This window comes from Pelmatolapia mariae, linkage group LG5 (genome assembly GCF_036321145.2).
Source record: "Pelmatolapia mariae isolate MD_Pm_ZW linkage group LG5, Pm_UMD_F_2, whole genome shotgun sequence".
Taxonomy (NCBI): domain Eukaryota; kingdom Metazoa; phylum Chordata; class Actinopteri; order Cichliformes; family Cichlidae; genus Pelmatolapia; species Pelmatolapia mariae.
In genome coordinates this window covers 15102866-15116924 of record NC_086231.1, presented here as the reverse complement: position 1 = coordinate 15116924, position 14059 = coordinate 15102866, and the positions used below count along the sequence as shown (strand labels likewise).

The 14059-nt window shown below is 39.6% G+C and overlaps 1 protein-coding gene across 6 annotated transcripts; it reads right to left on the bottom strand.

Annotated features, from left to right (window-relative positions):
* Positions 1-815: 815 nt before the first annotated feature.
* Positions 816-13873, bottom strand: eif4enif1 (eukaryotic translation initiation factor 4E nuclear import factor 1). 6 transcript variants are annotated; one of them, XM_063473794.1, is made up of 19 exons: positions 13543-13873; positions 12763-12906; positions 12608-12681; positions 11192-11319; positions 9589-9857; positions 9130-9328; positions 8820-8983; positions 7947-8082; positions 6504-6680; positions 5703-5974; positions 5072-5149; positions 4757-4937; positions 4529-4641; positions 4183-4316; positions 3815-3896; positions 3564-3687; positions 2193-2504; positions 1881-2051; positions 816-1733 (listed from the first exon to the last, which is right to left on the bottom strand). In XM_063473794.1, the coding sequence occupies exons 2-19, from the start codon at positions 12853-12855 to the stop codon at positions 1546-1548; spliced, it is 2895 nt and encodes a 964-aa protein (XP_063329864.1). In that variant the 5' UTR covers positions 12856-12906; positions 13543-13873; the 3' UTR covers positions 816-1545. The 6 variants fall into 6 exon arrangements, with proteins under 6 accessions (XP_063329864.1, XP_063329866.1, XP_063329865.1 ...); XM_063473796.1 differs by having other exon boundaries at positions 4553-4641; XM_063473795.1 differs by having other exon boundaries at positions 5072-5146.
* Between the last annotated feature and the right edge of the window lie 186 nt (positions 13874-14059).

The window sequence follows — 14059 nt, the reverse complement described above, 5'->3', positions numbered from 1 at the left end:
GGTACACAGTGGTCTATAAAGGGATGGACATCATCAGGAAGAATACTTGTGTAAGAAGACCCAAGTAGATCAGCAGTTTCTGAAGTGTTCAGTGCAGCCCATTTAGCATGACATGTTCAAAGTTCAACCCCAATCTGATGCTCCATTTAAACTTCAGGTGATCTTCTTGATTACATCTACATATCCAAACACATTAGGGTGTTGCCATGTGATTGAAACCAGTATCTAATCAGACAGCAGCTGAATAAATGTACCTAATAAAATGTTTAAGTGTATATACCCACAAAGATTGAGTGCAACGATCAAGCCACACACCACCACCTTAAATATTTCACAAGTACTCAGGATAAAATAAATTTAAAAAGCAACCTCATTAGTTTCTCATAATTAAAGATCAGATTTACACTGAACATTTAAGGAGATCTTGTAAATACAATCTAAAGTTTACCTTTAAAAAGTTTCAACTTTGACCATTTTAGTAATTTCTAAACTAACAGTTTGTACTGAGATTGTGTTTGAATTACGAGTTCGTAACCCTTAACCAAGTTAAGGTGAACAAAAACAAACATCTCAGACCAGTGTGAAGTACTGCTTCTGAATTACACTCAAAATAAAGCAATTATTTTCTGTTTCACAAGTTACTGCAACCATGTGTCTTGTTAGTGTGGAAACTTTTACAACTGAACTCTTAGTGGCAGGTGTAAGCATTCAACCACGTAAAAATGTAATTGCATTAAAGAGGAAATAGAAAAAATGTTTAATCAAGATTTTATTTATTAATTCTATTTGTGCTTTTTATAACTTAATAGCACACAAACTGAATCCCAACCACCCTCAAGAAAAAAATAATAACTGCGAGCAGTGTTGCCCCCATTAGTGACCAGTAGGATTGGAGAGGATACAGTTCAAAAAAAACAAAAAAAAACACAAAGGCACAAACAGCTTGCTGCATCCCTCAGAGGCATCTTTAATGCTCCACTTCTATAGGAAAGGGCCACTATCTATGCCATGAAAGGGAAGATGTATGCGCTAAAATTATGCCAACATTTTTCACCGTGTGACCCTCTCAGTACGATTCAGGTGATGCGAGATTGGGTGGCTGCGACGCGACAAAGGAATGCTACTAGCTTTTGCTGACTTTGTCGCAGTTTTCAGTCGAACTGCAAGATTGGTACAGCTCCCCTTTACTAAGAAAAGAGGGGGGGGGGGGTAACAAAACAAAAAACACCTTATCTATATACACTGAGAATAAGATTTTTTCCCATGGTCTGTACAATTGGGCCTATACATTATTTACGGTGCAGTCTCGTACAAAAAAATATATATTCACTCAGCTGGCAAAACGGATCTCCATCACTTGCCTCTTCAAAAGCAGTAACTTCAATACTGAAGTTAAAGCATGGCTTAGTTACATCGTCCTGTTCTGTGCACTGTCTTTCAAATTAAAGTTCACATTTTCACAGTAAACAAGAAGTGGAGATGGACAAAGAGGGGGGGGTAAAAAAAAAAAAGAAAAAAAAAAATTCCAGCACAGTGTTTATTTTCTTATGGCCGGAACTCTAATTCATCTACACTTATGACCTTGGCTGGCATAGAGGGGAGTGGCTGCTCTAGTACATCTGATCCAAACCACTTGGCGAGGCCTAGAGGGGGGCTGCTGCCGTGTCGCTGGGAGCCATTCGTCCGGTGGGGGCCTTGGCTGTGTGACTGAGTGCCAGGGACACTGGGATGTACTGCAAGACAAGACAAAAGTATTCAACTGACAAGTCTTCAAACAATATAATTAAATACACCACATTTTAATAACATTTGTGAGGATAATTCTGCCATAGCCACACAGTCCCACTGAATTTGAATATTTGAAATTTTCCTCTACTCACTTGGTCGTTGCTGTTGTTGAAGTTGCTGTTGCATTGCTGCTAACTGCATTTGAGTACTGGCTCTGGGAGGTAGAAGTGGATGCCCAGTTGCACTTAGTGGGTACAGTGGTTGTCCAAGCAGGGCAGGAGGCAAGCCTTGAAGTTGTGCAAGGTCATGTGGCGGAAATATACCTTGAGAGTACAATTAAAGATCAGAAACAATTAGGTTTAATGTTCAGTTAGTTACAAAAAGACTTTAATACAGTTTTTAGTGTTTTTATAAAGCAAAAGGATTTGAAAAAAGAAAAAAGAAAGAAAGAAAAAGCCAGCAACCTGCTTGCACAAGAGCAGGTCCTAACTGCTGGGGCTGGATACCCTGCGCCAGCATACGTTGCACCACAGGGTGGAGCTGGGGAGGAGGGCGCACCATAGGTACGTGGGATAGCAGCGGTACTGGGTAGACAGGACGAGGGAAAGATGAGGATGGTCCTGGAGGTACCATGGCGGGTGTATGGTGTCCAGTAGAGCCAGGCCTGAGGCGCTCTTGTTCTTTGCTAGACAACGTCTGTGAGCTGGTCTTTACTCCCCCTGACTGAGCTACATTACCATCCACTGCTTCCAGGTATAGATTTGGGGAGCTGCTGCCTGTAATCATACAACAGAGATCTCAGTGTTACAGGGTATGTGTTCACTCACAGGAATGAAAGTGAAAGTTAAATATCAAACTAGTTGTGGGTACCATATTTTTCCGACCATAAGGCGCACCGGATTATAAGGCGCATTAAGCGAAACAAAACAGTCATGCAAGTCAAATTTTACTCAACTCATTCTTCTTGCTTCCTCCACTTCCGTACCATTGATTCATTAATATTGAATTCTCTCGCAGCTGCTCTATTCCCATGTTGTTGCAGTATATTAATGACTGACCTCGTATTGTGGATGGATTATCTCAGTTGTTCTCCTGACAGAAATTTACAGCATCCTGCCATGCAATTGCATTTGTCCCCAACCATCAGGAACCCTCATGTTAACTTTTATTGAGTGGAAAAAAGTTAGCATTCATCCTCCAGCTTCACTGTGTTTATGTTATGCTAACATAGCTATGTCGCTAGCGATCACGTAGCACATCATTATATATCAGCTAGCCCAACTTCAGTAACCCTACTGCTGTTTAGTTTTCTCTCTTCATTTCAGTCTTCCCTCAGTCAGAACATGGTATATCATGTTTAGGTGGAAACTAGCGAGCTAACTTCCTGCTAACTTCTAACTCTATTAAATTTAATAAAAATTCTGTTTTCATGGATGCCTGGATGTTAAACTTAATTGTTACACCTGATAAAGCAGCAACACTGATCATTTTATAAAAGGTGAAAGAACAGTTTTTAACTCTCTGTGATGCCGCAGTGTTTTGGACCTAAAGAGGACTGAGTTTTGGACCCAGATTACTCCGTGAGGCTCCTGACTATGGTGGCTGTAATGCTCCGACAATCCATCAAGCGGTGTGGCTTCGTAGCTTACCAAAGTTGTACTAAAACATTTGACAGATTTTTGTGCGCCGTGTACCGCATAAAATTGGTTCAAGGTAAGTAAGCACAACCAGCATTCATAAAAAAGGTGCACTGGATTATATGTCGATTTTTGAGAAAATTGAAGGATTTTAAGTGTGCCTTCTAGTCCAGAAGATACGGTAAATTAATACTGCACCATCGTGAGAATGTGCTGCCGAGTCGTCCTTGGTCTCTGAGCGATTTGAAGGTTCATCTTTGCTCTTCTCTTTTGTTGCATACATTTTGCGGATCACAGATGTGGGTGTAAATGAGGGGGACAACTGACATAAGCAGGGGAGGAAGAAAGAAAATAAGTTAATACTAGCAATAACAACAGGTGCATGAATTAGACATAAGTCAAAACAACACTGGGAAGAAAAAAGTTTGCAGAGTTACGTTTATGCTTACCATACTGGTGACAGTACTTCCTGGAGAGTTTCTTCCAGCAGGCTGAGAGCCTGGTCCAGGGGAACGATTAACACGCTGCGGTCTGGACAAAAAAACAAACAAAAAAAACAAACAAAAAAACAAAAAACAAACACTCAGCCATACAAATTCCAACCAACATTATTTTTCATCCTTGGTCACATACATTATACTGGCTTAATATGTGGCAATATATTCTTCAGCTTTGTTTATAAAGGAAATATTTGTTTTGTATAAGCAGTCAATAAGACATTAAAGTGCATGTCACTCAATTTGCTGAAATTGATATCATAACTAATTAAAATCTCTATACTAGGTGGTATTTAAACACGATTAAAGCAAAAACAAACCTATTTCGGAAAGACTTGTCTTGTGGTTGTTTGTAACCAGATTGGAATTGGTGGTGGGCATGGAGAGCAAGATCCTGCTGGAATGCCAGTGCTTCCAAGTCTGCTTGGTTAATAGGAATAGAGAGCGCCCTCATCTGGAAAGACAAGGTAGACCCAACCCAACTCATCAAAAGTCAAAGTTTTAGCTCAAAGGCCTACGTATGTATAAATGTAATTTTTATTCCATGATGATACTACTATCAATATGACTGTTACAAGCAACATGTATCACAACATATACATTATAATACTTAAATAGTAGTTTACTGAAAGCATATTTAACTATTTACATATGAACCAAACAAACCGCATGAAATCTCATCTCAGTAACCTGTTGCTGTGCAGCAGATCCAGGACTGATTGACCTGTGTATATCAGCAAACTGTTCTGGTAGCATGGGCTGAGGACCAACAGGAAATCCTTGAGGTAGGACAGGATGAAGAACTGTTTATTGACCAATTTATGGGCTAATCCAATTTAAAGAAATGCATGCCATCATTCTTCCTAGTTCCATGGCACTCCTCAGTAAGCTTACCTGCAGGAGGTTGCAACCGACTATTGAAGTATTCAGGTGAGGGTGCCCTCTGTGGAAAGAGAGGGGGTGAAGGGCCCTTGTGTAGCAGGCCACGTAGAGGTGCAGAAGCCACTGGGGCCTCGGCGCTGCTCAGCAGATTGCCAAACTGCGTTGGGGAGCCACTACGAACTCCCAAGAGCTCCTTTAGAGAGAAAACATTTTCCAATAACTTCTCATTTACTTTATGATTTTGTAGATTTAATGTGAATAGTCAACAGCTAGCCCTGACTGATTGTAGGAACACTTCATTATCCTCAGGACAGCAACCATACCCACCTGGAATATATTTTTTTGTGGCTGTGCAGGTACTTTGGCATCAGGCAGTGTCACTACAGCTTGATCTACAGTTTGCTGCTTTGTACAGGAGGGAGGAAAATTGGGGTAAATCAAAGTAGAACAAAGTAATCAGCCTGCTACTCTACATTCTGAACTGCAAACAAATTGGCCTTAGTCAAGTCACCGCCATGGAGGAAAAAGTCAACTGAACGAGATAGACGTGTGCATGCAATTCCAAGTCAAAGCGTCCATTCTGCAAGTGAGTAACGCTGTTAGATTCATGTTCCGTTATATTATTCTGACAATTCTTTTGCCCAATTCATGAAGCTAGTACTTTCCATTTCTTCACTGACTTGCACAAAGGACAGTTTACAGACGACATTGCACTGCAAAAAAAGGTATACAAGCTACAACCTCAACAGTTAAGCAAATTTATGCCCATCATTTTCTATCCCAATTTAAAAAAAAATTAAAAACAAAAAAGGGGGGGGGGGGTTCTTAAGCTTGCAGGATGCATTGAACAGGGCCCCGAGTTCACCTGTTTTACTGCAACATGCACAATGCTCCAAGTTGACACATATCAAGTGTCGACTTGGAGCAAAGAAAATTATAAATATGTAGAAATACTTACAGTGTTTGTGTTGGTTTTGGGGTGAGGTGGCAGAGTTCCACTTGCCTTCATGCTGCTGACCAGTTTATTAAAGGCTGACATGTCTGTGTCACGTGAGCGCGGACGGGCACTCAACCCGCCAGTTAAAGCCTCTTCTAAATGTTCAGCCATGAAGGGCGTTCCATTTCCTCTCTCGGCAGGTGGCACCTTTCGCCTCTGTGGTTCCGAGTCTAGCCTCATTCCCTTCATTTCTCCCTCCACCTCCTCCAATGAGAGTACAACTCCAGAATTAGCTGGGAACAGATTATACAACAAAATTCAACCTTCATGTATCAGAGCTCAGTGTTAAAAAGCAAATTACCATTTCATTGAATGGATTTATTAAATTATAAATTGTGTTAAATTATAAATTAAACTCCACAGTATCCTGCAACAGCTTTCAGTGTGTTACTGCAGACAGAGGTGCAGCTGAATGTTAAAACTCAAAAGCCTGAAATTCAGCTTCTCTCTACATATACCCATTTTTGAAAAACATGATAGCTAACTGCTGAAATCTCCCGAGTTCATCTAGCTATTGTCAAGGATCATCGACGTGTGCACCATGGCATTCAGCACTTGCTTGTTTTTGGCATTCTTTTGCCATACCTACTCAAAGACAAATGCATGAGCCTGCTGAACTGTGACTCTGTCACTCCATGAATAGAAAAAAAAAAAAGTTGGTAATAGGATGTGTGTGGTTAGGAACAGAAAAGGTAGACTTTTAATCCACATGACACTGAGTAGAGCTCAGCTGTGGAAATGGTTTAGTAAACAGACACTCACTGCTGTCCCGAAGCCGAGCCTTATTGGCAGAGAGCGTAGAAAGCAGAGGTTTCAGGTCTACTTTGGCCTTATGCAGCAGCTCCAGGATGTCCACCTTCTCCTTGCATTCAGAAGACTGAATAGGTGCAAAATATGAGGCATTGCCTCGGCTGGGGGACGTGCAACGTGGCTCGAGCCCTTCAGAGAATCAGAAGGGGAATAAGATTTAGGATATTTAACAGCAATCCAGATCATTTCGGGAGCGTAATCTTTGTTTGTACTCAAATAGCATCACATATGATGCAATAGCAGCAGGTCAGGATTTTGATAATACATCCCAAAAGTGGTGTGCAAATGTCAAGGGTACATTTCCAAGATTTCTTTAAATCGTGCAAGCTATCCTGATGATTAAATAACAACTGCTTGAGGCGGGCAATACAGCCTCAAAATGATATTTCAAGGAAATCTTTCATATCTGATACTGGGAGAAGAATACTCAATGTTTAATCAATGCCTGCAGCTTGCAGACAGCAGCATTTATTAGTACAAACAAAATGAAGGGCATTTTCTATCCTTATCCAAGTGCTATCGTAGGTCCTTCATTTTGACAGACTGTGCAATATGCACAAGAATAAACACATGCTTAAAAAACAAAAAAAACATTTTATCATTCCTGCTGCACTTTGAATATATAAAAACTGGTCTTTTAGTTTTATATAATACCATTTGTACATACACATTACTCTTTTATAGTTATTCAACTTCTGCTTTTTATCTTTTGTTATTCTTCATTTTTCTTTTTAATAATTTTCTAATATAAACAATTCAGCTTTTCTTTCGCCCTTGTGCTACTGTAACTAGTCAATTTCCCCAGTTTAGGATTAATAAGAGTAGATATATCTAGTGACAAAGCAAAATATACAAAAGACACAGCATAAGTGAAACGTAAGCACAAAAACAGCTTAGGTCATGTTTCTTCCTATAAATTTTAATCATGACTTAACATTAACTTAACAGCCTTTTAGCACTTCAGGAATCTAAATAGTATCACACAAAATTGATATTATTATTTTTATTATTATTATTATTATTTTTATTAGTTTTTTTAAACCCAGGCTGTTGTAACATCGGTAATGGGTTTTTAAATCAGCTGCTTTAAGCTCAGCTTTTTCCAGCACGTAGCCACGTTAGTAGTTTCCAACCACCGTTCGTGCTTCCTGTCATACAGAGTCATACAGAGTGCAACTAGTGAACGCTCCAGCGAGTCATTTGTTTAACACAGAGGTTTCACATCCCCACCTGTTAGCACCTTCTCCTTGCATACCTTCATACCCTTGTTTTACTGTGTTAACGTCAGATGTCATGTAAAGACTTGTCTTATCACAGAGGTGACAAGTGTGTGCCCTACAACTGCTTTTACAGAAAATAGATTTGACTCAGTGGTCAAGAAATCAAATCACTTACCAGCAAGTTTCTCCAGCTCTTCATGAGGAGTTGACCTCAAGCTGCTGGACCGGCTGCATGGACTCTGGTTACTAGAGAACCACTGGCTGAAGCGGCTAGCTGACACAGGGCCCTCTCCCAAAACATCCTCTATCATCTGTAAGACAGAAATAGGGGCCTGTGAGACAGACTAGGATACAAAAATCTGCATACTGAAGGGTGCAAGAACAAATGTGTCACTTACGTTTGTAGCGCTTTTCCATCGATTTAGCACTAAAAAGGTGCTAGAAGACTGAGGGCAGTGTCACTGAATGCACTGCTTTTTGACCTTGTTCTCATTTACCAGAAAGTATTGAATCTAAAAATGCTAAAAGTAGTTTGCAGTTGGGCTTTTCTAGTTCAAACTAGAAACTGCATCCAAGCTACAATGATGGGCATAAATTTGGATTGTTGATGCCTTTTAAATATCTCATTAACCCCATGCAAAAGCCCAGAGAACGGAATACTGATAGTGCACCATTCAGTGACATGACTCACCAACTAAAGACCAAATTCAGTGAGGTCAAGCTAGTGCAGCAGAGGTAATCTTGCACTGATACAAAGTATCAATACTTAGTTTTATATGACTAAATGCACAATTTGTGAAATTCAGATTTTTTTATTTTTTTTTAAAAAGCCACAAATATCAGCCTTGTAAGAGTCTTAATTATATCATTTGTTTTTAAGTTGACAGTTATGTCTGGTTCAGGGGTGAGCAAACATGAAAACCTCTACTGTTAAGCTTATCTGGAAAAATTAAAATCACACTGATATTTTAGAAGTTACTAATGACACCCCATCTGTGAGCTTCACACCACTAAGCAAAACAAAACCATAGTGCACCCCAGTACTTACAGAGGCCAGTCCTGGCATGGTCTTCTCTAGATTGAAGAATTCATTGAAGTCGAAGTCACCAGCTGAAGGCTCTGGCAGAACATCAGTGTGGGGAACTTCCTGATCAGCTGTCGACTGCAAACCCACATCTTGCTCCTCAGGCTGTCCGCCATTACATTCCACTACTGCATACAAGATGTGCGACAATAAAATTAAATACAAGTCACAATTTTAACATGAAAAGTCTTACTGAACTGACTTTCCAAATACTACTAGAAATGCAATAGTCCCTAAAAATGTTGGCAGTATTTCTAACAATGTCTTGACATGCCTTCTTTCAAAGATTCTGTCCGCTTCCTTGAACGCTTAGATTTGCGTTTATCATCTTCCAGGATTTTGTCATCAAATCCAATAAGTTCAATTGTCTCCGACTGGCTGGTGGGACCCCCCGAGAACCACTCTGGCTCCTCTTCTGCATACGAGTCATTCCTCCTCCTTTCGCTAAACACACGCTTGTCACCAAAATCTCTCTGCAAATGATTACACGGGACAAACAATATCAATTTAGAAATATGGGATGGGACAATTAAAGAGTAACTGCACAGAAACACTTTTATAAATTTAGCTCAAGTCTTAGAGAATTCTGTTTTTAGACAGTTTAAAAAAAAAAAAAAACTAAAAAAAAAAAATATCGTGTAAAATAAAGTTCCAAAAAATTTAAGAGCATTCAATATCACATTAGAACTAAAAGCAAGGTCATTTGCATCGACTGAAAGCAACAAACACCAACCCTGAATCTTTTATCCTTCAAGTCTCTCTCACGCTCCTTTTCCTTCTCTGCACGAGCTTCTCTCTCAAAGGCACGGGCAGCAATTATGCGTCCACTGCCAATTCTGCGTGACCCTCCCATACGTAGAGTATCATTTTCTTTGTTTTCCAAGGGGCTGATTGGGCGACGGATATGAGGGGCAGCATTGCCCTGACATCCACCTCCAAAGCTACGTCGCTGTGGGCTCAGTACTACATCCAGGTCATCTTCCTTTAACCGCTCACGGGGATCTAAAAAAAAAAAAAAAACAGATTGGGAGAGGGAAACACACCCCAAAAAAAAAAAAAAAAAAAGTTTTATGGAGTACATAGACTACATGAACAATTCCACTGCAGCAGTTTAGAAATCTTGTGCAAGGCTGGAACTTAAAATCCTAAACATTCATTGATCAGAGTACTGTTAAGTTTCTAGACAACGTTGTTATTACAAAACGCAAAGATGAAAGGATAACCATCTACCATCAGTAATAGAGATCGAAAATGTGACGTCATTTCGGGGGTAAAACCACAAAGGATTGTAGGTACAAATGGCAATTGGTACTAGCGTGCACGAGCTATTACAAGACAACAGTCACAAAGACATAAACAGAGACACAAAGAATGGCAAGAAGCTGTTGTATTATTTACTGCCATAGCCGGTCGCATGACAGCCACGGGAAGCCGACAGGTACAGAGATCGTTTTTTTTTTAATCAGAATCCTTCGTGGAAGAAAAATTGTTCAAGTCATGTTTCCGACTGGGTTAAACCGAGTTTAAAGCTGCTACCACAGCGAGATTTGATCGGTTGAGAGAGAGGGAGCGACATCAAAAAAGCCACGAAAAGTCCCGCATATATGTGCCCAAGTGTTGTATTGAAGCAATCAAGTGATGAATAACTGTTTTCCAGTATGTTGTTTTGAAATGTTTTTCTCTTTTGCTGTGTTGATTTGTTTTTCACCAAAGCAGCTAATAAAGTACAATGGAATACAATTTTGCCTCTTTCTTGTAAGATTCTATAATAAAATGAAACAATAGTGCCAGTTATAGATAAAGACAATAAATTGAATGAATTATGAAACACTTATTTTATTTCTATTGGATCTGAAAATGATGTGTAATACTACAACCTGAAAAGACAAATAGATTGTGTTGGCCTGTAAACGAGATACAGAAAATTTTTTTAACGACAGCTGTAAAATGAAATAGTCCAAATCAGAAAATAGATACACCAAAGTAAACTGGACCTGGGCTTGTTGCAGGAATCTGAAGTTATTAAACACTTCGTGAGTGTATGCACTCACACTTAAGACATAATTATAAATATGTGCGTGATGAAAGTTGGGCACCACGCTAACGTCTTTAGTCCACTCTGTATGCTCGTATGGTCTCTTTTTTGCCTTTTCGTCAAGTCTGTCTTTGTACGGATCTGGCTTGTTCTGCTTCGTTTTGTACATAACTAGGGATTAAAACCACAGAATTAATGATTACTGGAAATGCTAGTGCTTGATGCAGTGTTTTGATTTTGCTGCCACTCGTACTTACAACGCAACGCGCGAAAGTCACGTGGTCTGTCGATCTCTATTTACCTGGGATTCTTCGTTTTAATGGAACTCTGTCATCCATGTAGTCCTTCTTAAAACCTTCCACAGGTGAGCTTCGCTCTGAAGTGGGATATAATGAGGCATGCCATTTCTCAGGGTCCCAGACACCATCACTATTTAAAACAAACAAACAAAAAAAGCCACACATAAGACTTAAGTCCATAGTTTAAGTCAAATTTCAAATGAAGACAGACAACTACAGCCTCAACTGGGATCCTGTTTAGGAAAATAAATAAATAAAGAGCAACAATGAAAGATACAATTCCTGCATCTTAAAAGTTTAACATTTATATTTGAGTATTACAAAACCACTGTGATGAGTATAGTAAAGATAGGCATGGGCAAAAATACAATTCACAGGTCAGGCCATCCATTTCAACCTTTATGCTGTGAGCACAGAATGCAACCCAAAAGGAGGGTGCAAGAAAATCAGATCTTCAAAACAATAAACTAATTGATACTGTTGCACTAGCAGTGTTTAACTCTGATGACAGTCTACTATAAACAATTTTTCCAACAGTTGAGACAAATCACATTTAATCTGAAGTCATTCATGAACTCTCTCCCATAAAGACATTACACTTAATGACGAGTTCTGACACCTCAGTATCCATCAATAAAGATGTGATTAGATGACAACTAAAACTGTTTCCAGGTTTTAGCAAGGGTAGCTGCCTAGGCAGAGACCACCCTCACACCTCACCACACTAACGGATGCAAACATAAGCAGATCTAAGAAATAATGACAAACTGCTCAGTTCAGAAAAGATCTTCGAGGGCAACTCCTAGTAGGCTTTGAAGGGGTAAAGAGGTCTCTTTTTTTAATGATTAAAAATAAAACCCCAAAAAACAGCTTGACCCCACCCTTTAATGATCCCACTTCTCATATAGTCATAGCCACTGTTCCTGGCTCTAACAGCTATGGGACAAAGATACAAGTCTTCTAGCGCAAGCGTTTGTTTAGCTTCTCAAGCAGACATCTGAACAAATCTTTGACTGTTGTTTAAGAATTACCCCAAGGAATTTAAATGAGCTCCGAGCAAGAGACAAGCTGAAAGTACACGTGACTTCCAAAAAGCAGGAGCAAGTCTTCTTGACAGTTAAACCATGTCAATGATTATTACAAACTTTATGCAAATTTTAGTTTCAAGACCGTGAACATACTTGTGTAGAAACTCCTCTGCTTAACCTTGTTTAATCAAAGTAACTTTTGATCACATACACTTCAGTTCCAGCAAAACATACATTTGAAGAACTGTTGATCTGTGCCAAAAATCAGTATTTCACAGCATAGAGAAATACTAGTACTTTTCCTTACTAGAATTCACCCATGCTTTCTCATTTGAGAAGCATAATCTCCTCTCCAGTATTACCCAGTGTGACTTTTACACAAATTCATACCTGTCATATTTCTCAGAGAGACATTCAGGCCTTTCATTGGAGATTGGCAGCTCTTTGATTTCCAAAAGCTCCTCCTGCAAATAAATTGATAGTCTAGTTTAATTCACAGCAACATCTAAACTTGATAAACAATGACACAGCTGGCATTTTGTCACCTTAGTGTATCTGTAAGGAGCTGTGGCTGCCGGCTTAGGCTGGTCGACAGCAGCGTCACCATTCTTAGGCTCTACACAGGCATCTTTCTCCATGATGGATTTCAGACAGAGCAGACAGTGTCTCAGCCACCAATGACTCTACACCTGTGGATGACAAGTTAACATTTACAAGTCAATTATACTCGACTACGGCCACTAAATACAGTCTTAAAGGCCAATTACTTCAAATGAAAGGACGCATGTTCTGAGAGAAAAAAAAAAAAAAACACGGCTTCCTTCTGTTGCTGCAAAATATATCAGATGTATTGCCATCTTAAACTAGGCAGCACGAGAAAACAAAATTATAGAAAAGTTGCCGTGAAGAAAAACTTGAACTCTCATGGAGCTTACCTGCACCGGGCAGTTAAAGAACAACCCTAGAGTCTCAGGTTGTTGCTGGCTAATTAGCAATTTAATTGACAGCAGCTGAGAACTGACAGGTCATTATATTACAAAGCGCTTACGTCAATTTACTAATTGGCTATCGCATTTGAGTTGTAAACGAAGCCGTTTTGCAATGAAAGGATCCAGCGAGTTAAATACATGTAAACATTTTAATACAAAACATTCCCCATCATTTCAGCTTTAGGAAATAAACGCTACTAGTTAGCCAAGAGATTGATACAGGGTTAGCCAAACGATGGTAGCGTCCCACACAGTTAACCATAAGGCGAATTCGTGGCACAAAAGTTGTGTAGACAACCGACTTGCAAGTCAAATTTTGGCAAAAGACGGACTTACTCAGTTTGAATGCTGTGGGGAATGCCGGTCGCTAACGGCCGAGCTGATCACGTTAGTTAGCTGGCTAGCCTAGCCTAGCACTTTCAGCTAGCTAACTAGCTGGGGGACTGGGGATAAATGCCCACCCAGCGAGCACCAAATCGTGAGCCGGTAGAGTTGTCGCTGTGATTTCAGGGAGCACACACTATAGAGGGGTAACCTAACACAATAAGACGGGTCCAAAACAACAAATTAAATCACACGGAACCGGTGAAATCTCAAATAATAGTCTTCTCTTTCTCTGTTTTCTAAGTCGTAGCAGCAATTTTCCTCTGATCACCGCTTTAAGAAGGTCCTGGCAAAGATTACGCCGTGACCAGCGTGCCTTTGTAAAAATTAAAATGGGCAGGTGTGCGTTGGCGATAGTTATTTTAAAAACTAAATCAATATATGAAAATTAATTTCACAATAAATTGGTTTATACGTATGTATATAAAATATTGAAAATGTAAATTGCTTTGTAGTGAGTTTTTTATAC